Source organism: Galeopterus variegatus, unplaced genomic scaffold (genome assembly GCF_000696425.1).
Source record: "Galeopterus variegatus unplaced genomic scaffold, G_variegatus-3.0.2 Scaffold728, whole genome shotgun sequence".
NCBI classification, from domain to species: Eukaryota; Metazoa; Chordata; class Mammalia; order Dermoptera; family Cynocephalidae; genus Galeopterus; species Galeopterus variegatus.
The window spans coordinates 390,155-412,814 of NW_007726839.1; the positions used below are offsets into that span (position 1 = coordinate 390,155).

The 22,660-nt window shown below is 43.9% G+C and overlaps 1 protein-coding gene across 1 annotated transcript in view; it reads left to right on the plus strand.

Annotated features, from left to right (window-relative positions):
• The window catches only part of LOC103589795 (probable phospholipid-transporting ATPase IB), a 164,853-nt gene that overhangs the window by 34,173 nt on the left and 108,020 nt on the right, over positions 1-22,660 (plus strand). The window contains exons 11-17 of the mRNA XM_008571840.1: positions 5,220-5,325; positions 5,868-5,950; positions 8,905-8,954; positions 11,386-11,455; positions 15,678-15,762; positions 16,689-16,828; positions 18,379-18,517. Coding sequence (XP_008570062.1) covers positions 5,220-5,325; positions 5,868-5,950; positions 8,905-8,954; positions 11,386-11,455; positions 15,678-15,762; positions 16,689-16,828; positions 18,379-18,517 — 673 coding nt within the window. The remainder of the gene's footprint in view (positions 1-5,219; positions 5,326-5,867; positions 5,951-8,904; positions 8,955-11,385; positions 11,456-15,677; positions 15,763-16,688; positions 16,829-18,378; positions 18,518-22,660) is intronic.

Sequence of the window (22,660 nt, forward strand, 5' to 3'; positions counted from 1 at the left end):
ACCTAGAACATTATTTGCTGATCAAAACACTTTATAACCAATTTAGTCAGTATAAATTAGATCTAATACAATTAATTTTTTTCTGAAAAAAATGTCTAGATCTAAAGTTAGGTAAACATGAGCAAAATTAAAACTTTATCTTTCAAAAACTATATCTTTTCCAAAACTTCTAAATTTTCCATGAGGAAATCCTTCTTTTCTCTCTTGCTGTTAGCGCCCATTTGGGAATGCTAAAACCTTCCCAGCAGCAGTTCTGAAGTGTGAGTGTGTAAGGTCCCGTGTCCACGGGCTGTGACGCAGCCCTAGGGCAAGGCCTGTGAAGTGGCCTGAGAACACAGAGAGGACGCTGCTGAAGTCCATGCTCCGCCCCGGTCACAGACACCAAAGAGTCCTTTCTTGGGTTTAGATCTTACAGGTAGATCCAGCTGCTAGGCTAGAGGTTGTGTGAGCAGCAGAGTGGTGTGTCCAAAGGATCTTCTCTGGAGTAGGGTGGTTTTAATCACGGATGTCAGTGAAACAAGTGAATTTGAGGAGTTGCTTCCTGAAAGAGGAAATGTGTTTCCCGGTAGTGTTCAGGTTGTGGGTTACAGCAAAGGTGGTCGACTGAATGCGTCTTTTCAAGTTGGGCTGGTGAATGGGAAAGGAGAGAGCAGAGGCTGATGTGGACTCTTAGGAACGTGCTCTTAGTCTTGTTTTCCTTTCATAGAGCAACAGGTGAAAAAGCAGCAGAGGAAATGGGATGAGTGGAGTGAACTGAACACAGAATCCCAGTGTGGGCGGAGGGATAGCAGCACACTATTGGATACCATTTAAATAAGAGACTCACTTGTTTATCCACTTATTTGCAAAGAGTTTAAAGGCCTAGTTCATATAAAGTACCTTGCTTTAGATACTAGGGGAGGAGATGAATAAAAAACACTCAAAGGATTCCTGTTAACTGGGGAAACAGACACATGAAATTGTTAAGAGCAGTTGTATGCTTTTGCATCATAGGTAAGATGCAGCTCCCCGAGGAAGTGATTTTGTTTAGTGTAGACAGTGGAGTCCCATCCTCTGGTGGGTGTCACAGCTACTGTGACTGTTGAAGTGTGGACAGGGTGGCCATGCACACTGACCTACAGGAGGGTTGGCATAGAAACCTAGTGGCCAGGGGCAGATCCTCATTTGGAGAAGAGATCTTCTGGGCACCCATCACATACTGCTGGGATCCCAATGTTTGAAATCTTTCAATACTTAGCTCAGTTTACGACTCACCAGATGTCCTCTCACACACTGGTGTGTGGGGATTCCTAAGGGCGTTCGATTGCCCCTTACATGCTCTTCTTGAGCCTCTCCTCCTCTGTTTGAATGGAGTCCTGAGCACAGATCCCGTCCGTTCCATTCTCTTCTCCTCAGCCACCACTTCCCGCCGACCCCTCCTCGTGGCCATGGTGACTGACAGGCATTTTGGGAAGAACCTCCACTGTTCAGAGAAGTCGTGATCTTTCTTCTTCTTCCTTCTTTTCTCCTCACCTGGGAAACACAGGGAATTTTAAGGGTGTTTTAATAATCTGGATACTCACAGTTCATTAAAAGCATAATGAGGCCATTGATTTGGGAATTTCTTTTCTTTTTTTTTTTTTAATTATTATTATTTATTTATTTATTTTTGAATTTTTGTTTTGTCGATATACAATGTGGTTGATTATTATGGCGCATCACCGAAACCTCCCTCCCTCCTCCCTCTCCCCCCACCTACTCAACAATGTCCTTTCCGTTTGCTTGTTGTAACAGCTTCAAAGGATTGTAGTTGTTATATCTTCTCCCCGCCCTCCGGTTATTTTTTGTGTGTGAGTGAATTTATTTATTTATTTTTAGCTCCCACCAATAAGTGAGAACATGTGGTATTTCTTTTTCTCTGCCTGACTCGTTTCACTTAATATAATTCTCTCAAGGTCCATCCATGTTGTTGCAAATAGTAGTATTTCATTCGTTTTTATAGCCGAGTAGTATTCCATTGTGTAGATATACCACATTTTCCGTATCCACTCATCTGATGATGGACATTTGGGCTGATTCCAGCTCTTGGCTATTGTAAAGAGTGCTGCAATGAACATTGGGGAACAGGTATACCTTCGACTTGATGATTTCCATTGCTCTGGGTGTATTCCCAGCAGTGGGATAGCTGGGTCATATGGTAGATCTATCTGCAACTGTTTGAGGAACCTCCATACCATTTTCCATAGAGGCTGCACCATTTTGCAGTCCCACCAACAATGTGGGAATTTATTTTCTATTATTTAGTAAAAGACGACTTACCCAGGTGTGACATTTTTAAGCTTTCTTGTATCCTTGAAGCCTTCTGAGGTATTCTTCATCTTGGCTACTGCATTAATTAGGCCCTTTAGCATTTAACACCTAGCAGCACTATAAATAATGAAGACCATAGGCTCTGGATTTTTCTTTGGGAAGATGTGGGATTGGATTAAATTTATCCAGTCAGTGTTTTTAAACAGTTTAAAAACATGGCCTGTTAGATCATTTGTTCATTTTGGCAAAATATGGCTGGGGTGAAGGAAGAAGCATGTGGGGATTTTAGTCTGGGGATGCCTCACATTCTCACCTAAATTGTCTTGGGATCATTGACTAATATTAAAGCATTTGACCCAAGAAAACCCTTGCTTTTCTCCCATGGGAATGCTGCCATCTGCTACAGAATTTTCTTTTTTCTGGGTCATCATTTCGGATTTTCTGGGTCTTTCAGGACTGTTTTAAGTTTTGTGTAGGCAGATAACCAAGATGGAATTTAGCTCTTAGTCAGAGAATCAACCGATGGAAAATTTTGGAGGACAGTTCATGTGATCCTCAATTACATTGCTAACCAGTGACCTCTCGTTTGTGGGATAAATTTCTGAAGATTCACCAAAGAAGATGATGTAACTTCTTTTGAATCCTGACACCCAGGACTTCTGAGCTTGAGTCTTTGAGAGGAAACCCTCTGTAGAGGTGTATCACTTACGTACTCCATAGCTTCAGTTTGTGCAAAACAATTTCAGACATGTAGTTTTCTGCTATTTTTAGAAGTTTATTAAATAGAAGATATTCATAGCATTTTGAATATATTAAAAGCTATTAACTGAAGGACAAAATGGGATGATTTCATTTATAAGAGTTTCCTAGAACAGGCAAGTTCATAGAGACAGAAAACACAATAGAGATAACTAGGGGGTGGGGAAGAGTGGGGAGTTATTGTTTAATAGGTACAGAGTTTCTGTTGGTGAAGATGAGAAAGTTTTGTCTATACAGCATTGTGAGTATATTTAACGCCACTGAATTGTACACTTACAAGTGGGTAGAATGATGAATATTACATATATATTTTACCACAATAAAAAAGCTTTAACTTCTAAGAATATGTATATATATATACACACACGTACACTTAAACATACACACACACAAGGGGTCTTCAAAGAGTTCATGGAAAGATTCGTGTTACCTTTCAACTCTACTTTTTGGCAAACTTTTTGAAGTGTGCTTGACATACATACAGACATCTTATCCATAAGCTTTAGGTTAATTTCGTCTCTTTCCCTTAATTTACTATAGAATGTTGGATTAGGCAAAGAACCAAGGGTAGATTAATTTTGTCTTAAGGATAGCTTTTTGATCTGTATGAATTTTGTCTGGCGTACCACAAAAGGTAGAAACTCAATTTGAATGAATGTGTGAGCAACTCTTCTTTATAACTCTCAGAGAATATTTCACTATTAGGTGTATTTATTTGCTGTAGAGTCAAGACCCTTTTGTGCTGTTTTACCGTGGGACAAGGTTACGTGCAGGATTGGATTGTTCGCAGAAGCAGGCAACCTTGAACTGAAGCCTAATTCTCAAATTAAAGTGCTTTTGAATAAAATTCCTAACCATTTTTGTAGTGTGTAGGCCTTGGAGAATTTGTAGATTCTCTAATCTCACTTGTTCAACTGCATCGAAATATAGTTTAACGTGCATTTTCTTTTCGTATAGCTGATAAGAATTAGCCATGTGAACAGTTGTGATGTGCTTCCTTAAAATTGCTCATGTCACATCAACAGGTCAGAGAAGAAACTAAGAACATTTTTGTGGAAATCATCATCCGTTTATGACCAAAAAATTAAAAAAAAGAAAACTCCAAGAACAATAGCAAACACATAGCTGCTTCCTTAATGTAAAAATATAAATCTGTGGCAGATTTATAGCCAGTTACCTATTTATTTAAAAGGGACGCATTAGAGACATTGGCATTAAAATAATGTCAGGACAAGGAAGCCCTGACTTTGAACATCATTCTTGAAGTGCTAGCATGTGCAGACAGGGGAGAGCTGAACAAGCATACAAATTGAAAGGAAAAGGGAAAACGAGTCATTTGTAGATGATATAATTGTCTACGCTGAAAACCCAGGAGAGTCAACTGAAACTCAGACACCTAGTAAGAGCTCAGCTACAATTGGATATTACAGTAATTTATAAAAATCAATGTGTTTACTTATAGGTCAACAATAAACTCCTGTAAAATATAATGGAAATAACATTCCATTCATGATGTAAAAAGCAATATATAAAATGCCTCATGCAGTGCTTCATATACAGCAGTCATTCAAATATTTTTTGAGCAAATAAAAAAAAAGTAAAGTATTTGCTTAAAAAGAGAGATGTATGCCAAGTCCTAGATTTAGAATATTTACAGCTTTTAGTAAATAGGAAGACATCCTATTCTTAAATGGGGAAGAGTATTAAAAGTGGTCTAATCCCAATTAAAAGTATATGATTCTTTTTCAAGGACGATGACGGATGTTGATTAAGTACATATCCAGGCCAATTTTGGTTTTTGTTGTTGTTGTTGTTTTTATTAATGGGCGAGGGATGCACATTACAGGTGTTAAGAGGTTGTGAAGTTTAAGATCAGACATTGTGTAGAGCAAACACCCGTTCAGCAGGATTGAGAGAACAGGGACACATGTGTTTTGGTGACTCCATGACGATCGGAATGTGTTCTCCTGGCCGGGTTAGGGGAGCCATTAGTGAGGACCTTGCAGTGTTTGGGGGGGGGTGGCGCTGGTGGTCGCTCCGCGGGAAAGGCTGGGTCCCAGGGGCCTGGGGTCCCCACTAAGGATCTTGAGCCTGTGCCCAGGGAGCAGGGCATGACTTGACTGGTCATGTCAGCTGCGTGGTGACCGGCGGCTCACTGGTCTCCTCTGCAGCCCACAGCGCCCTGCATACAGGAGTTCCTCACCCTCCTGGCTGTGTGCCACACCGTCGTTCCCGAGAGGGACGGAGACAGCATCATCTACCAGGCCTCGTCCCCAGGTGAGGGCCCTGCGCTGGAGACTCGGCGGTGTGCGGGCACACGGCCTCCCCCGTGCAGGTTAGGGGTGCAGGTGTTAGAGCCTGAGAGAGCCGGGGCCTTGGGGGTTGGCTCCTTTTCTCGCCCCCGTGGGTTTTCCAGCCACAGGGAGGCAACGTGTGGGAGCAGCTCCTCTTTCCCTCCTGGTGCCCTGTGGCTCCCGGAACTCCCACTAAATGTCGCCTCGCCCAGAGGAGACGCCTGCTCAGAAAGCCGCGGGAGTGCTGCCCGGGTCAGTGAGAGAGAGCCTGATCCCAATGAGAGTAGCAGGAATGCCAGTCACTGTGGCCCGGTGAAGCAGCCGCGGTCGCCTCCTGCCCTCTAGCCGAGTGCCCCTTCAGGACCCGCGGGGGGACGAGCAAGTGCTTCTGTCCTCGGGTCCGCCCTGGGTGCAGGGACGCCAGGATCTTTAATCACAGTGGGTTTTGTTAATTTGAAAATGGTACTAAACAGGATTTTGTGCTCATGCCTGACAGTCGGTGTCTTCCCACCTCCCTATTGACAGATGAAGCTGCTTTGGTGAAAGGAGCTAAGAAGCTGGGCTTCGTCTTCACGGCCAGAACGCCCTACTCGGTCATCATAGAAGCCGTAAGTGGCCTGCTGGGCGCGTTTCAGTCGCAACTTTTCTGAAGATTGTTTATCTGAAATAGCATGTCTGTCGCGAATGTGAGAGCTAAAGTTCTGTTTTTCTTTCTGTGAAAAATTAGACCTGTTGAAAAACCGATGCCGTCATGTGATTACATTAGCTCTTTCATGTTGTTTTGCGTTGCAGTAATTGTTCTCGCATAAGGATGCTTCCCCACAAGGCTTTCATATGCTGATGTGAAGTTATTGGAACTTCGCAAGTCCATTCTGTTCTCCAGTAGTTGGGAAAAGACCTTCATGGCCCATTTGTCTTTGAGGGCAGGTTTCACATCTCTGTGGCCCCAGAGTCCCGCACAGTGAAGCCATCGCGGTACACTGAGCTTCTGTGTCCTTGGCTGTGACAGAAAGAAGCTAGAGCTTAGATCTTGTATTTATTTGAGCTCCCTACCCCTACCCCCCTGCCAAAGTCAAGGGGTTTATGTATTTTCTGATTTCTTTTTTTCTGAGTTTCTCTCCCTATGGGTCAGAGAGAGAAATTTAGTGATAGGAAAAAATTATATCTGCAGTACCATCTCACCAGCCAAATAGGGACCCTTGGGATGGTCAACAGGGAGAAAGGACGGTTAGGACTGGTGAGGCTCTGGTGCTTTATAAGAGACCAGTAAGGGCCGGCCCGGTGGCGCACTCGGTAGAGTGCGGTGCAGCGACGCTCCCTCTGAGGGTTCATATCCCATATAGAGACTGGTCCGCTCACTGGTTGAGCGCGGTGCGGGCTCGACACGGAGGGTTGCGATCCCGTTGCTGGTCGCGGTACGGGCGCGACACTGAGGGTTGTGATCCTGTTACCAGTCACAAAAAAAGACAAAAAGGAAAAAAAAAAAGAGAGACCAGGAAGATGGGCTGAGTTGTATCCTACTGTGTGGTGGATCAGGGCCTGGGCGTGGTCACCGCCTTCCCTCACCCTCGGTTTGGGAACACTCATGGATTGTTACAGTTTGGGGCTTATGCATCCTGGAGTCCTTAGCCCTCTTCAATGCACTTGACGTTCACTTCCAAATGGTGGGATAACTTGACGTTGTCCCTGACTTGGCAGTAGTCAGTTTTTTCTCTTACTCACGTAAAAACCTATAAACTACCTCACCTTATACAAAGTGCCCATTTCTTGGCATCTTCAGTTTCTTTTCTTATGGAGTACAGAGATCAGATCATGTTTACTTTCGTTTATTTCAATCAACAGAGGAAATTTAGCTTAGGGAAACGTGTAATCATTCAAAGTGGAATGAAGTATGGACTGAATGTAGAATTTTCTGCACAGAAGTTTTCTTCCGCTTCAGCTTGGGGAGACTTTTAACGTTAACCAGAGGGTTTTCCACTGTGTGGGTGCTGCTGTATGTCTGTGCATTGCAGAAATGGAGGTTGTGAGTGGGGGCACAGCTGGGCTGAGCGTGAGTGGGAGACAGGACAGGACAGCTGCTTCTGCGTTGCTTACAGAACCAGATCAGTACGGCGTTGTCATGGTGTCAAAGGCGGATTGGCACCTCTTCGCATTTCATGTAAGTTTTAAGATCATATTTCTGAGAGTATAAAAAGACTACCTGATTAGTTAGAACTTGTAAAGAATAATACTTAAAAAAATCCTATTCGGCCATTAATACTGGGGATCATCGAAACACAGATTCTCAGGTTGGTTGACAGGTATTATTAAGTGTCCTTGCTGATCATCGTAACAGCTGAGCCCCTCGGCCACCCAGGGAAGTGGCTGGTGAGATGGTACTGCAGAGAGGAGGGGCCCCGGGCAGTCGCAGCTCTGGTGCTGAGGGGGGCGGCAGCAGGGGGTGCCTGTCTGAACAGGGAGCTGACAAAGTGGCTAAGGAGAAAAGGAACTGGTGGCTTCAGAGAGAGGTGAAGAAAGGTCATGAGTTGTAATTTAGGATGCAGAGAGAAGCGTGGAGAGTTGGGGGTGGGAAGATGACAGTTGTTCAGTCATTGTACTTGGTAATTTGAATACGTTCCTTCCCTGGTTACTTCTCTTAAACCCAAGAGATGAGCGCTAGGACCGTTCAGAAGAAAATCACTTAGTAGCCTCCTGGTTCAGACTCGATTCAGTCTCACGTCTATTGGACTCCGAAGTCCACACCGCATTGTTTCCACTATGATATGTTGGGGAAATAGGAGGGAAGTTCAAAAAGTTCATGGAAAAATAGAATTAAAAGATAATACAAATATTTTCATGAACTTTTTGAAGAACCCTTATAGCAGATTAGATTAAAAAGTTTGAAAACGTCATACACACAATCTGGTATTTTTCAGATGGAAAAATATTGTGTGTATTGACATCCTAACTTGAAAGAAGCTGAAGAAAAGGGGCATTAGATTAATCGCTCTAAAACCAGATACAGATTTATAAACGTTATCTGCAAATCCAAAATCCAAGTTTTTTCCTTAGTTTGGGAAATAGTCATTTGGCAGCAAAACCCAATCAGAACTGACATGAGGTTATTTATGGTTTTATGAATCTCTCTTAGTGTGATAGTCATACATTTTGTTGCAGAAAATTGATGTGTTGTAAAACGGTGTTACCCCAGAGCCTGCTGGGGACATTATGGCATATGGTTTATGCATATACATTTATAAAATGTGTAAAATTCTGAATTTAGAAGCAAAACTGCCCCCAAGGCTTCTGATGTGTAGCTTCTCTTATCTTTATCTCTTGGAAGTGGCTGTACGAGCAGCCAACTGTTATCACAGCCATATGACTGAGAAAAATGAGAAGCTTCTGCCACAAGAGGGAGCTATGACCCCACCAGATTTGTGAGAAAACTACCTGCTGAAAAGGCGTTTGCAGGGGGCTGGGAGATCGGGAGGGGAGAGAGAGAGAGTGTGTGTGCGTGATGGGGAGCCAGCTGCTTTGAGATTTTAATACATTGCACTTTAACAGCCTGTTTTTCTTCCTTTAGATGGGACAGGAACAGACATTTGGAATCCTTAATGTCCTGGAATTTTCGAGGTATGTTTCTCTTTCATACACATGAAATGAAATACTTGATCAACTTTATCAGTGTTTGCATGATTGTATGGTATGATGAAATATGGTACTTAAGTATTAAATATAGTAAATATATCTCCACAAGTTCTCATCTTGGAATTTGACTTTCATTAAAGAAAGTGAAGTAGGTAATTTTTATTTTTCTCAAAAGAAATGTTGTTCTTCCATGTCCTCCATTTCCTTGAGAGGTCCGGAGCCTGGTGTTCTGGCATCGGCGGCTGCAGACGTGCCTGCATGCTCTGGAGTATGTGATGAGGGCTTTCTTTTTAGTGGCGTTTCCCAAGCCCCGTGAGGTCATGCCTCTTGCTCCATCTGAGCGCTCCCCTGGAGACCTGAGAAACTGGCTCGTGAAGACAGATCAGATCAGTTCATCCTTCGGAGGCTTGGTCCACAGACGGTGGTTCTCCTGTACCTATTCAGAAGTATTCCTTCCCAGTGCAATTTCTTTCATTTAAGACTCTGGAAAATTTGCTGGAATTTTTTGTTCCTGTAGAACATTCACTGTTTGTTATAAGGAAACGTATCTTAATGTTTTGTTTTTTTCTCTTTCTAACATTGAACTGTCAACACCAGAGCAAGGTTCTGTTACTTTCTCAAAAGCATCTTTTCTAGTTATTAAAATTAGGTGGGTTTTTTAATAACCTTTGTTAAATGATTCACAAAGCGTTTGCTCTGTCTGCTTTATAAGCTATTTGATAAAGGTCAATTAATTATACTCTTGTAGGAAATACTTTCCAGCCCTAGTCTTTAGTTTTAGGATTGTAAGCTTGAACTTTGGTTGGTCAGGAACCCTGGGATTAAGTATTCAAGGGAGAGACAGGGAAAGATTGACCACAGCAGGCGCTCGTGTAGGGCGGGTGACGGTGCTCCTGTGTATGGAGGGGAGGGACACACCGGACGACTCTCCAGACTTTTTTGAGCCCCATCTCTTGTTGGAAACTGTGCACTGCTTTGTGGCTGCATTCACTGTGACCAGCAGTTAATGGACAGACATGGAGGAGGAGAAAAGCGGATTAGATAAAAAACAGGTGAATATGGACGGAGACAGGAGGATGTATTTTTAAAAAATTTATGGGAGGGGCCGGCCCGGTGGCGCACTGGATAGTGCGCCGCTTGGGAAGCGCGGCGGTGCTCCCGCCCGAGGGTTCGGATCCCACATACAGACCGGTTCCCGCTCACTGGCTGAGAGAGGTGCAGGTGCAGCACCGAGGGTTGCGATTCCGTTGCCGGTCCCCGGTCCGGTACGGGGGCAACACTGAGGGTTGTGATCTGTTGCCGGACACGGAAAAAGACAAAAGACAAAAAAAAAAAATTATGGGAGAATAAAAGGAAACAAAGATCATTTGTACTTATCATTGTAGTTCCATTTCCTTTTAATTGACTCGTCTTTTTCCTGAAGCCACTTAATCCTGACAAAACTCCTTTGAGGTAGTCGTTGGTGACCCCGCTTACACATTGAGAGACTGACACACAGGTTAGGTAACTTTGCTAAGGGTGCCCAGCTGCTGGGAGCTGTGAGAGAATATGGAAATTTACCCAGCGCTGAAGAGGTAAACTCCCCCTCTCTTGGGAGCTTATAGTGCAGTGGGAATCACCAAACTGAAAGGCCAGAGAAGGGTGGGTGGTCTAGGGCCCACTGCAGCCTAGGTGTGTCTCAGGAGGGTGACATGTTGGCAGAGGCCTGTGGCAGGATGTGGAAGAAGGGGGGTGGTGCGTCTTCTGTGTGCCTGCAGCCTGGCGGCGGGTCGGGGAGGGCTCGTGGGAGGTGAGGCGAGGCTGCAAAGGTGGGTGGGGAGGAGGAGGAGGAAGACTATGTGGGCAGTGGGGGGTCATCAAAGGCTCAGGGTGACAAAGACCCACAACAAGAGATGCGGAAGGAACCGTTCGTGCTGCGGTGAGAAGAGCCCAGACAGAGCACCTGAGTGCTGAGCTGGGAATATTCTAGGGATTTGTAGTTTCTTTCTGCTGTGGTTGCAAGCAGACACAGTGAGGAGCTACTGAGGAAGTGGATCCGTGTTGAAGCTCCACTTGCTACTTCCTGGGCAGGTTACTTGATATTTTTGAGCTGTACAATGGAGACTAGTTTTAGAGCGTTGTCAGAAGTTGGTTAGATGTGCATGGCTGCGGCCCAAAGCCTGCTTTTCTGTCTCTCCGACTGCACACAGCTGAGCACGTGGCAGGGAAAGAACTAGGCTTGTGTGCATTAGATGTAAATGGAAAGAGAGGGAGACACATAATTAAGGTTCTGCTTTCAGGGAAAATGTAAGGAATATGGGGCTGGCCATTTTCAGGAGTGCCGGACCACCTTCCGTTCTGACTGGTGTTTAGTTGTGGGGTGTGGGTCCTATAAAACAGACCAGTGATGACTTTTTCCTTTTTTTTACTCTCCCAGCGACAGGAAAAGAATGTCTGTAATTGTTCGAACTCCTTCAGGGCAACTTCGACTCTACTGTAAAGGGGCTGTAAGTATCGGTGTCGTGTCTCGTGTAACAGAGGGTTCTGGCAGTTGCTTTGTGAACTGCTGCTTCTCCTGACTTCTGTTCTCACTGTTCCCTGACGGTTTGCCCAAGGTTGAGGGGCTCTTTGAGGTATGCTGTAAAGGTGCCGTAGTGGTAAAAGTCCACTGAAGATGATGGTGACGGTGGTTTAAGGCAGTGTGGCAAAGATCGCCAGCGAGAAGCTTGCTTTTAGCCAGTAGCTGGTTTCAGAAAGAGCAACTCGTGCCACGCAGAATCCTCAGAGTGTGAATTCTGATTCCAGTTTACCATGTTGTGTTGTGGCTTCAGGAAGATAATGTAACTTGTGTGGACTTGTGACCATTTTCTTTAAGTATTCTGATATATATTGGCCCACTGGCAGCTATTCTTCTCAATTGTTGTCATTTATTTTTTTACTCATCACAGAGTGCTGTGCTGTACGTACAAGGGTAGTGTCCACACGTGGGCAAATTATTATTGCCTCTTTAGTCAGTTTCCTACGTCAGGCCTTTTGTCCTGGCTACCTCTGAGTAACCAAACCTAAATATATTATCTCTAAGGAAAGATGTTACTGCAAGCTTACTTGTAAAACTATATTCTGTTAAATTGTGGTCTTCTGTATTGAGGGAGAGAATGGTGTAAAGCTCTTTTATCTACCTGTAATCCTGCCAACTATGCCAATTGTTGAGCTAGGGTTGGGTCTGGAGCTCACACAACCCTCAAGCCCATTCACAGACTGGGTCACAAACCCTTCACATGCCAGGCTGGGTCACCAGACCCCTCACACGCAGGTCTATGAGCTAGGTAACCGGCAAACGGGTCCTTGGAAGCTGTAGACTGGAGAGCATGTCTGTGTAGAACGGCATCTGCCCAAGGCAGTCTGCCCACCTGCTTCACTAAAACCCTCTGAAGAACACAAGAACAGCAACAAAACTAAAAAGATATATTGACATGCATGTGCGCTAACTCCACACACACACACACACACACACACACACACACACACACACACACACACACAATTTGCTTACAAAGGATGTGCCGAACCACATCCAACCGGAGGTGAGGGCCCTGACCAAACCATTCTATTTTCCCAACAACCCACCCTTTCAGGGTCCCTCGCCGTACAATCTACATGTTCAGAATCTTCTGCAATGTTCCTTTAGCGTGAGGATAAATAACCCTTACATTCACATATTGCACGTTCCATCCCTGTCCCAAGACACTGGGTACACATTCCCATTCCAGAAGGGAGGAATAGAAAGGAAAAATAGTCCCCAAACAAATCCAAAATCCAAACAGAGCAAACATTAAGCACACTGGGGCACCTGGACCCCTAAAGCGTTGGGCAACCTCTCTCCTACAGCTCCACCAAGTGCAGCCCATTTCCAGGCCAGCGCTGCACACTGCCAGCAGCCCCACGGTTCTGGGCTCCTGGCGGCAGTCCTGCCATCCTGGCTCCACTAGACATTTCCTCAGTGGGGGTTCTCTGTGGGTGCTCCAACCCTACCTTTCTGCTTCATATTGCTCCATAGATGACCTCTGCAGTGGCTCCACCCCTGCAGCAGGTCTCCGCCAGAGTCTCCTGGCCTTTTTATACATCTTCCAAAATCTAGGTGGAGGCCACCATGCCTCCACTGCTCTCACGTACTGCTGGCCTGCAAACTTAACACAACATGAACATCACCGAGGTTTTTGGCTTTTTTCTTCAGAGGTGCTGAGGCAGGATTGCTCCAGCCAGAGCGGCTGGGATGCAGGGAGCAGTTTGCTGAGGGCAATGACACCTCAGGTCTGTCCTCTGGGACAACTCAGTCCTTCTAGGTCTCAGGGCCTGCGATGGGTGGGGCAACCTTCCAGATTTCTCAAATGCCTTTAGAGCTTTTCTCTCATTGTCCTGGTTTTTAGCATCTGGCTGCCTCACTGCCAAGATAATGTCTTTAGCAAACAGTTTATCTGCTTCCCCCTTGCATTTTTCTCCTGCTCTCTGCTTCTCTACCACATGGCCAGGCTTCAAATTTTCCAAATCTTTATGCTCTGCTTCCCTTTTAAATTCTGGCTTTTGAATTACTTCAATCAGCTGGGCTTACACTGGCTACTCACTCAGTCTCAGGCAGTTCAGCGCATTTGCCCACACAGTTCAAACAGCCGCATTCACTTAGTTCATCAAGGAGTGGCTGCTCCACCCCTGTGCATATCTGCGGCTCTTTTGTAACCGCTGCCACTGAGACAGGCACGTAGTAACGGAGACTAACTTTTTCCACCTTTTCAGCAGGTGAAAATATACTTGAAATTCTGCAGGGGCACCCATCCTTGGGTCATCTGCCCATCTGCATGTGGCACTCTTTTCTTATTCTTTTCTCGGGTTTATACAGCACCCTTCAAGTCATCGGGTTTAAGTGGTACCCTTCAAGCCATTTATCTTCAGACAAACGCAATGTGTGTTTACTGTATGGTCTCTAAAGCATATTACACCATTCACCCCTAGATCCCATAGCTGCAGCTGCCAGGGGCTCTCCCTGTTTCTGCTGCTTTACTGTCTCAAATTTTCGTGCACAACAGGTTGGGCCTGGAGACGCACGGTTTCCCCCAACTCACCACTGGGTTGGTCGTCTTCCCTGGTGTGAAGGACAGGAGTGGCCAGTCACTGCACATCATCCTCCAGGACATTTATCTGTGCTTCCAACAACTCTGCTTTCTGCTGCAAATCTCGATCAGTTTGCAGCATAGTGATCAGCAGCCAGGCTCCGGTCAGCAGAAATGTAGCAACTGGGCACCACATGCTCAAGGACAGCCACATTTCTTCCTCTTCCCATGGGGTTTCAGCTCCTGTAACAGCTCAGAATCCTGCCAACTGCAGCAATTGTAGAGCTAGGCTAATGTTGGAATCCTGCCGATGTCTCCAATTGTGGTGCTCTTTTACCTGCCTGTAATCTTGTAGCGACTGGGCCAGTTGTTGAGCTAGGTTAATGTTGGAATCCTGCTCACAGTGCTAACTGTAAAGCTCTTAATCCTGCCGACTACACCAATTGTAAAGCTCTTTTACCTGCCTGTAATCCTGCTGACTATGCCACTTGTCGAGCGAGGGCTGGGTCTGTGAGCTCTAAAACCAGCCCTAGCTTGACAACTGGTGTAGTTGTGTAGCTTCACAATTGGCATCACGAGCAGGACTAAGAGCTTTACAAATGGTTAAGCTTATTTTATGAGACTATGTCAAGAATAGGAAGCTGTCCTAGGATCAATAACAGATTGAAAATCGTAATAATCTTATCAGTTGTGGAAAGAAGGATGGTTTTATTTAGTACACTGTGACTTTTTAAAAATGAGTAATGCATTGGGACTCTAAAGGTATCATATCTGGTCCCATAAACGAGTTCTGTGTTTAAAGTAACAGCTTAAATTAAGGCCTCTGGGCTGTGTTTTCACATGGTATGCTTAACATTACCTTCGTATTCATTTGTTTGTTTGTCATTGTGTACCAAGTACCACAGCAAGCACAGAAGGGATCAATGTGAGGTGGTAGAGAGAGGAAGGCTGTAAATACAGAAAATCCTCCAAAGATGTATTTTGTTTTTATAGGATTTAATTCTCTCCAAACCTGCCCCCACAAACCAAACTAGGTTTCTTATAAAAAATGTTAGTGTCCTAAAACTATGCAATTTATAATATATTTTATGAATTATTGCTGGCATCCAGTCCCCCAGCCCTGCTTGTCCATCATGGAAATAATCACGGGGTGAGCTGTGTACACCCGTGTGTTTCTCAGCAGAACTCAGTTCAGCACTGGTGGACTGGGCTGTCCCTGTTGGGAGCTCCTGCAGTGTCAAGAAGCACGGTTGTGCTTGAGTAATTGAGGATGTCAATTTTACCCTTTCCACTGCTGCACAAGGGTATTATAAACTTTGGGATATGAGTTTTGCAAATTGGGGTAAATGTAGGCAGTGTGGTGTCCCTGATTAGCATCCTCCCCAATACATTTTTGTTTGGCTTTTAAGATATATGACAGATTTTGGTCTTGTGGGATACATCCATACCCAATTTGTTTTCCAGAGCTCATGCCTGAGCTCAGCCAAGAACTGTCTCCCTGCTTGCCCACTCAAGTCTTCTCACACACATCGAGTCAACACCCATAGAGCAAAGCCCTGGTTAGCATGCCAGCTGGAGGGTTTGCTGAAGGGCTTGCCGGTCACACTGTTTCCCTATTTTATAGGATAATGTCATTTTTGAGAGACTTTCAAAAGACTCAAAATACATGGAGGAAACACTATGCCATCTGGAGTATTTTGCCACAGAAGGTAAGTGAAATTCACAAATGTTAATTTTGACCTCGAAGCTGTACTTTCACGTGGTTTGGCTGATGCTTGGATCAGTGGTCACATCCTTTTTGTGCAGTGCTTGGCTTGCTTCACTGGAGTATATTCTTCCAGTGCCATCACACCCCCTCCCACCTCCACGTCTTGTGCCCTGGCAGTGTTGACATGCGTGGCAAAGTCTGGATACCTGTACCTGTAGGACTCAGCTAACTCGTGACCAGTGGTGCGGAGGAGAAGGCAGGCTACCTCCCAACATGTAGAATCATCTCGTAGTTCTTAGTCCCTCTCTCCGGAAACTCATGTGGTTATTTCCCCGTCCCTCTCTTGTCATTCACATGACACTGGCTTCTCTGTGACTTGAGGAAGTAGTAAGTCACTGAACCCCGGGTGAGCAGGAGCGGAGTTCTCATGTCAGGTTCTCCTGCTAGAGCACGTAATGGTAGCTGGGCTGCGCTTCAGCGCTGACTGCTGCTTTCGCCTTCCTGTGTTCCTGTGGCTACAAACGCATGCACACGTGAGTGCGCTTGCTCATGCCTGCGCGCCTGGATCTGTCGCGTGATAGTGCACTGGGCTTTTCATTGCTGTGCTGGAACATACTTCCTGCCTCCTCTGCTTGCTGATACCTGCTACTACACGTGTGCACGTGACTGTGTGCGCAGCTCCCGTACCTCTGCTGTGGAGAACTCACTCTCATGACTTCTCCTATACTCTCACATTTATAGATGAGGTGGTTTATATTAGAATGTAGTACAGCTGTTTTTAAATTTCCCTTTGTAGATGTGAGTGTTGAATTAGAGTGACCTAAAGAGCAGATGGCTGCTTTAATTTTTTACATGCTGATACAGAAGAGAACCCTCCAGGAGGTGAAATACTCTGGTTGCCCCTATTCACCAGTGGCTGTTTTGCAGGTCTGCGGACTCTCTGCGTGGCTTATGCTGATCTCTCTGAGAATGATTACCAGGAGTGGCTGAAAGTCTATCAGGAAGCCAGCACCATATTGAAAGACAGAGCTCATCGGTTGGAAGAGTGTTACGAGATCATTGAGAAGGTAACTGCACATGATATAGTCTTCACCTGCCCAGGAAGGGACTTAACCACCTGTTGTACAGTCTTCGAACAGGAATTCTTTTGATATCTAGTGATGTTCTCTTTGCTTGTAAGTGTCTTCGTGAACCATTAGCTTTCAATCATTTCCTTCTTTGCTTTAAGAAGCACTTAGTTTTTATGGACTATTTGAAAGATCTAGCCACCCTCAGCAAAGCATTAATGACATCTTAAGAAATATCCGGTCCAAAACAGCATTGGTGACTTTCTGGGCTTGCCTAAGATTAGGCTCAGTGAGATTAGCTCACCCTGTTGAGTTTCATGAGCAATCAGAATGTTGTGTAGTAGGCTGATTAAACTCTGTACCTGCTGGAAATTTTCAGTTACTTGTTTTAATAATGTTTGAGCTTCTCCATTGCTGCTCCCTGTTACCTACTTTTATTTTTGTTTTGTTTTTGTTGTTGTTTTCAGTTTATTATCCCAAAGCGTTAGGTAGCTTTCTACTTACTAGATTCCCTCACATCTGAGAGCAAAGTTTCTGCTTTTTCTATTCTGTGTCAGCAATCATTGGGCCATCCATTTTCCAGTGTTTATGACTTTGAAGCCATCACCTGTTTGACTTTTTCATTCTTTCTTGGATTTTTCATTCCCCTTTGCTTTTTTATACTCAGTTTTTGTTTGAGTCTTATAGTCAGTAGTTCATATTCAATCATTTTACTGAAATTTAGGTAGGAATAGAACTGAAGTGTTCATTTGCTCTACTTCACTGGAAATATCCAAAATTACTTGTATAATCACCAAAAAACGTGGTTAAATAGTGAGGTGCCTGTGCAGTACCAGGCACGTGCTGGATGCTCGAGAGGTAGTTGGATTTTCCCACAGTCTGCTAACCACACTGAGGAGCTGTGTCATGGAGAGCCTTGGGGCAGGAGGAGGTGATGGGCAGGTCCCCTGAGCAGAGTCTCTGCAGTCTGCCAGGCCAGCAGGTAGCACAGGCAGCCAGGGGACTGCACGTCCACCCCTGTCCTCAGCATGAACTGACCCTTCCTGGGCCTTGAAGATGGCTAAAGTGGGTGGCACTTTATAGCTCCCACTCTTAAGATGCTCTGATGTTTTCTTCTTGAGCTGTTAAATTGCTAGCATCATAGGTCTCTTAACTCCTGTCCTGCCAGATAAGTACGGCATCTAGAATCAGTTCTTCTCATATGCTAAATATAACATGCACTTGACTTGTTAGCAGGGGGAGGGGGAGGGCTGATGCGCCTCAGTATCTGGGATAACTTGCACACACGCTACTGCTGTATGATTTCTATTCTAACACGCCCGTGTTCCAAGAAATGAATGGCGAGCACCAGGCTGCCTGCGCCTGTGGAGTGGTTCTGACATTGCAGACAGTTTGGAAATGCCACCCACCTAGGCATCGTTAATCATCTGCAGACACAGGTGGAATGTACAAGAAATAAGATAACTGTCTCAAAACATTGACTGCCTTGCTTTTGTCAGAGTTTTGTTAATGCAGTGCCAGTCTTTAATTGAAGATGTTTTTCTATTTAGAATCTACTGTTACTTGGGGCCACAGCCATAGAAGATCGCCTTCAGGCAGGGGTTCCAGAAACCATAGCAACTCTGTTGAAGGCAGAAATTAAAATATGGGTGTTGACAGGAGACAAACAAGAAACTGCAATTAATATAGGTAATCAATTTTAAGAATAATTTCTTGATGCTGGTTTTTGTATTATGTTTTTAAAGTGTCTTGTCAGTGTGTCTGTGTGTTTCTCAAGTGTGTGGACCAATGACGTTTCATAGAACTCTTCGTTCACAAGGCCAAGAAAAGTTTACTCAAACAAAGATGCTCTTATGGCATTATCTGCCTATTATAAACGTTAAAGCTATTACAGCTCCCTGAAAATAATTAAACACACTTAGATCACAGAACTCAGGAGTTGAGACTTTGATTTTCTTACTGATTTCTTCTCAAAACTTTAGTCTGAGAGGCTAAGAGAGCATGTGTTCACTAGATTTAAACATGCATTATTGTTTTATATAATTATAACCATTTATTGTTTTGTAAGAGCCTTGCATCTGCCCCTTCCTGGTCATGGTTGGCAATCCCCTTGCTTGCTAAGCATCACAGAGATGAAAATTGTAGAAAGGGAATTTAAGTCAAAATAACTTTGTCAGTATTAAAGCAGCACATTTTAAGTTTGAAAAGGAGTTGAAGCTGTTCATTTTTTAAAAATCTAATCCTGATACTTCGGTCGCATTATGGTTTAACAAGACCTGGTACCTAAGTGATAAAGTGAATATATAAGGACTACGTAACTTATAGCATCTTTATGGAAACAGACTCGATGTCATAGCTGACTTCAGAGAAAAGCCTGCTAGAACCTGTGCGTTCAAGTGATTTTAGTCCTCTTCAGAGTAGACTCGGAATATTATCAACTTCATCTAGTGTTGTCCCTTCCTTCAAACTTCCTATTTTGAATCAGCTCTGTCTCTCAGATAACCCCAGTTGTAGACAGAACCTGCCCTCTGGGGTGAATTTCACTTTTTTTTTTTTAATAGACAAAAGCCATTTAATCATTTCTTATCAAGGATATAGCTAAATAAGTGTAACTTGGGCTCCCAAATAATTGAAATTAAGGTTATAAGAGATTGACAGGTGATTTGTAAACAGTCTCTGAAGTATCAGCCATAGACTTTGTCCCTGGATTTTTGCTGCTTGTCACTCAAATGCTTGTTTTTGGACAACAGTGTGAGGTTTCAGTGCAGACCTGTCACTGCTACTGGAAAATCAACCCCCTAGCTCCTGGTCCTTTGATCACGCGTCAGTAGCATTTTTATTAATGAAGGATAACACATTTGCTTTTTGTATATTATCTCTCTGTATAAGTATACGGATTGGCCCTTCCTTCCGGTACTGTTTCCTATATACATTTGGCCTTAAACACCTGTGATTGATCTGGGCGCCGCCCCCCACACCATTGTTCATATAGGTCATACTGTGTAGACTGCTGCCCTGAAATACCGAAAATTTAGATGGTGTGAAAAAAAGTGGGTAATCCCTCAAATTAAAATTGAACTGTAGTGATAACCTTTCGTAGTTGTCCCAACCGTTAGTGCTGCGGCTGGCCCGAGGCCCTCTGTACGCCGCGACCCGGACTTCACTTCCTTCAGTGCTGTGTGGTGTGCCAGCTGGGTGCCACAGCCTCGCAGACACGCCACCCTGCCCTGGGGCAGCGACAATTTGCTTGTTTGTTCATTTTGTTACCTGAGCCTATCAGGGTCTATCTAAGCTTGGAATAAACACAAGGGAAGGCAAAGGACTGAAAACCACCTAGAACACACAAGTGGGCTATTACCTGCAAGGGAAAGATTTACTTTCATGCGGTGAGGTTGCTCTGAGCCTTACGAGATAATTGATGTTTATTCAAACAGTTTTTTAAAAATAATGATTATAGATGCTCCTTGACTTAAGATGGGTTTATGTCCATATAAACCCATCCTAAGACGAAAATAGTGCATCAAAAATGGATTTGATACCTTCGTAAGCCCATCAAAAATTATAAGTTGAACCATCGTAAGTCAGGACCGATGGACCATCTGTATATTATTTTGTACTTTTTTCAGAGAAGGTATAGTGACATGTATAGTGTTGGTACCAGCAGCACTCACATCCATTAGACACTTATGAATTGATCTTTCTTGGTGAATACTCTTCAAGATCACTAGAAGATGAGGCCTCCTATGTATAAGCTGATGACTTTGCCAAAGTCTTGTATGTATCCTGGAGGTTTTCTGTCCTCGTGTTTTATCTAGTGTATCGGTTGAATTCAAAGACATGTTTGGTGTTCCTCAGGGTGCTTCTAACAGCTAGGGAACTGATGTTCTTTCAAAGTCCTAGGTCTGAATTATTTCTTCACTTTGCCATCAGAACTCAAGTTGTAACCCTTGGTGAGGCTGATGGATTAGGTGTCATTTTCTGATTTAGGATATCTGTTGAGTGTACAAATGATGCAAAAGGCTCAGGAAAACTTATATGTCTAGACATTTTATTAGGCTGCTCAGTGTCAGAGCCCATGCAGCGGCTATCAGCAGCACCAGGTCACGCTCCAGACACAGGATGGTTTAAGCAGGTTTTCTAGTCAGATAGTTCTCGTCCCCTGGTAATGTGAACCACTGTTGATCTGTCTCCCATGATACTTACTCTACATTCCAGTGCACTCCATGTGTGTTTTAGGGAATCCAGAAGATATTTGGGGAGAAGATCAAGTACCTAGCAGTTCTACTTCTAGAATGAATGAAGGGAAAGCAAGCAAATTAGGAGAGCGTCTGGCAAGTGCCAGGTGCTGGGCTAGGCGTGTTTTCTGAAAACTCTGTTCTGTCTTTACCTATGAGCGATCTTACAGCTCAAGGAGTAAATTCGGAGTTTCCCAAGGTTAATGACAAAGCTAGTACTAGATCTCAGGGCTCTTGCCTTCTGGTGCAAGGCTTATTAAAGGGATTCATGAAGCTTTCACAGAAAGTGTTTTCTGAAAATCAAATTGGAAAACTGGAGAGAATGGTACTGCATTTCATCCATTCTGAGGTGCGTGTTGTTTTACATTTTAACATCTCTGAAATTGGGATGTTTTATGATTGTTGACTTTTACACTTTTAATTGTTAGCATTTTCTTAGCGACACATACCATAATAGCTCAGCTTTAGATTTGGTGACATTTGTTATGTTTGGTGTTTGGGGTTGTTGGCTCTCTTTAGCATTGGGTTTTTTTTTTTAATATATATATTTCATAGTTTGAAAATTTATTTTTAAAGTGTAACTTTTTGTTCATACCTTGAATATATGTATACTTAGTCAAATTAATTTCCATTATCTGTGTCTGTTATGAGCCAGTGAGTTTTATGTAGCTAGTCATCTTGCCTGTAGGGTTTAGTAGTGTGAAAGTGGCACATTGCCAGAAGCCTGCGGTGCCGTGCTTGAGTATATGCTAACTAGCTGTGTCTGGAGGAGCTGGCAGTTTTCTTTTTTAGCTTAAAATTTGGCATCAGCTAGTCCAAAGTGAAATTTCAGATGCAGCTCTTATGAATTGTGTAGTCATCATTTCCTTATTACCACTGGATGAATCATCTATTAAGTAGTCACACAATAGATGTGGAGTTTTCAGAATCTATAATTTCTTTCTGCTGGCTGTAGGGTGAGTGAGAACAAAATCCTAGTGTGTACTCCATTTTAAAGTCATTAAGTTGGAAACAGCCTTCATCTTAAACCATTTCTGAGTTGGAATTCTGAGTCCCCCTACGTTTTGTTACTCATCATTTGATACTTTAAAACCACTTCTTGTGGTCTTAGAAGTTGTTGTTTTTTTAAATTTTTTAAAATAAATTTTACTATGTACATTTAAGGTATACAACATGATATTGTGGGATACATGTAAGTTGTCTTAGAAGTTTAATTTTAAAAAGTGAGTACATATGCTGCTTGACCATCTGTTCCTGCCTATTCATTGCCTCGCTCGTTAAAAGCAGGACAAGTCCCCATCCTAAGCTACAACACTGCTGACGTTCTCAGTGTATTGTTGGATTAGCTGCAGGTAGCATTGTCACGGGTGCTCCTCTGCAGGCCTGGAGAACTTACATTCTCCAAGTGGGACATGAGTTAATTATTTATTTTTATTTTTAATTTTTTCCTTTTTGTCTTTTTTCATGACCGGTAACGGGATCGCAACCCTCAGTGTCGCGCCCGCACCGCGACCGGCAACGGGATCGCAGCCCTCAGTGTTGCGCCTGCACCGTGCTCAACCAGCGAGCAGACCGGTCTCTATATGGGATCCGAACC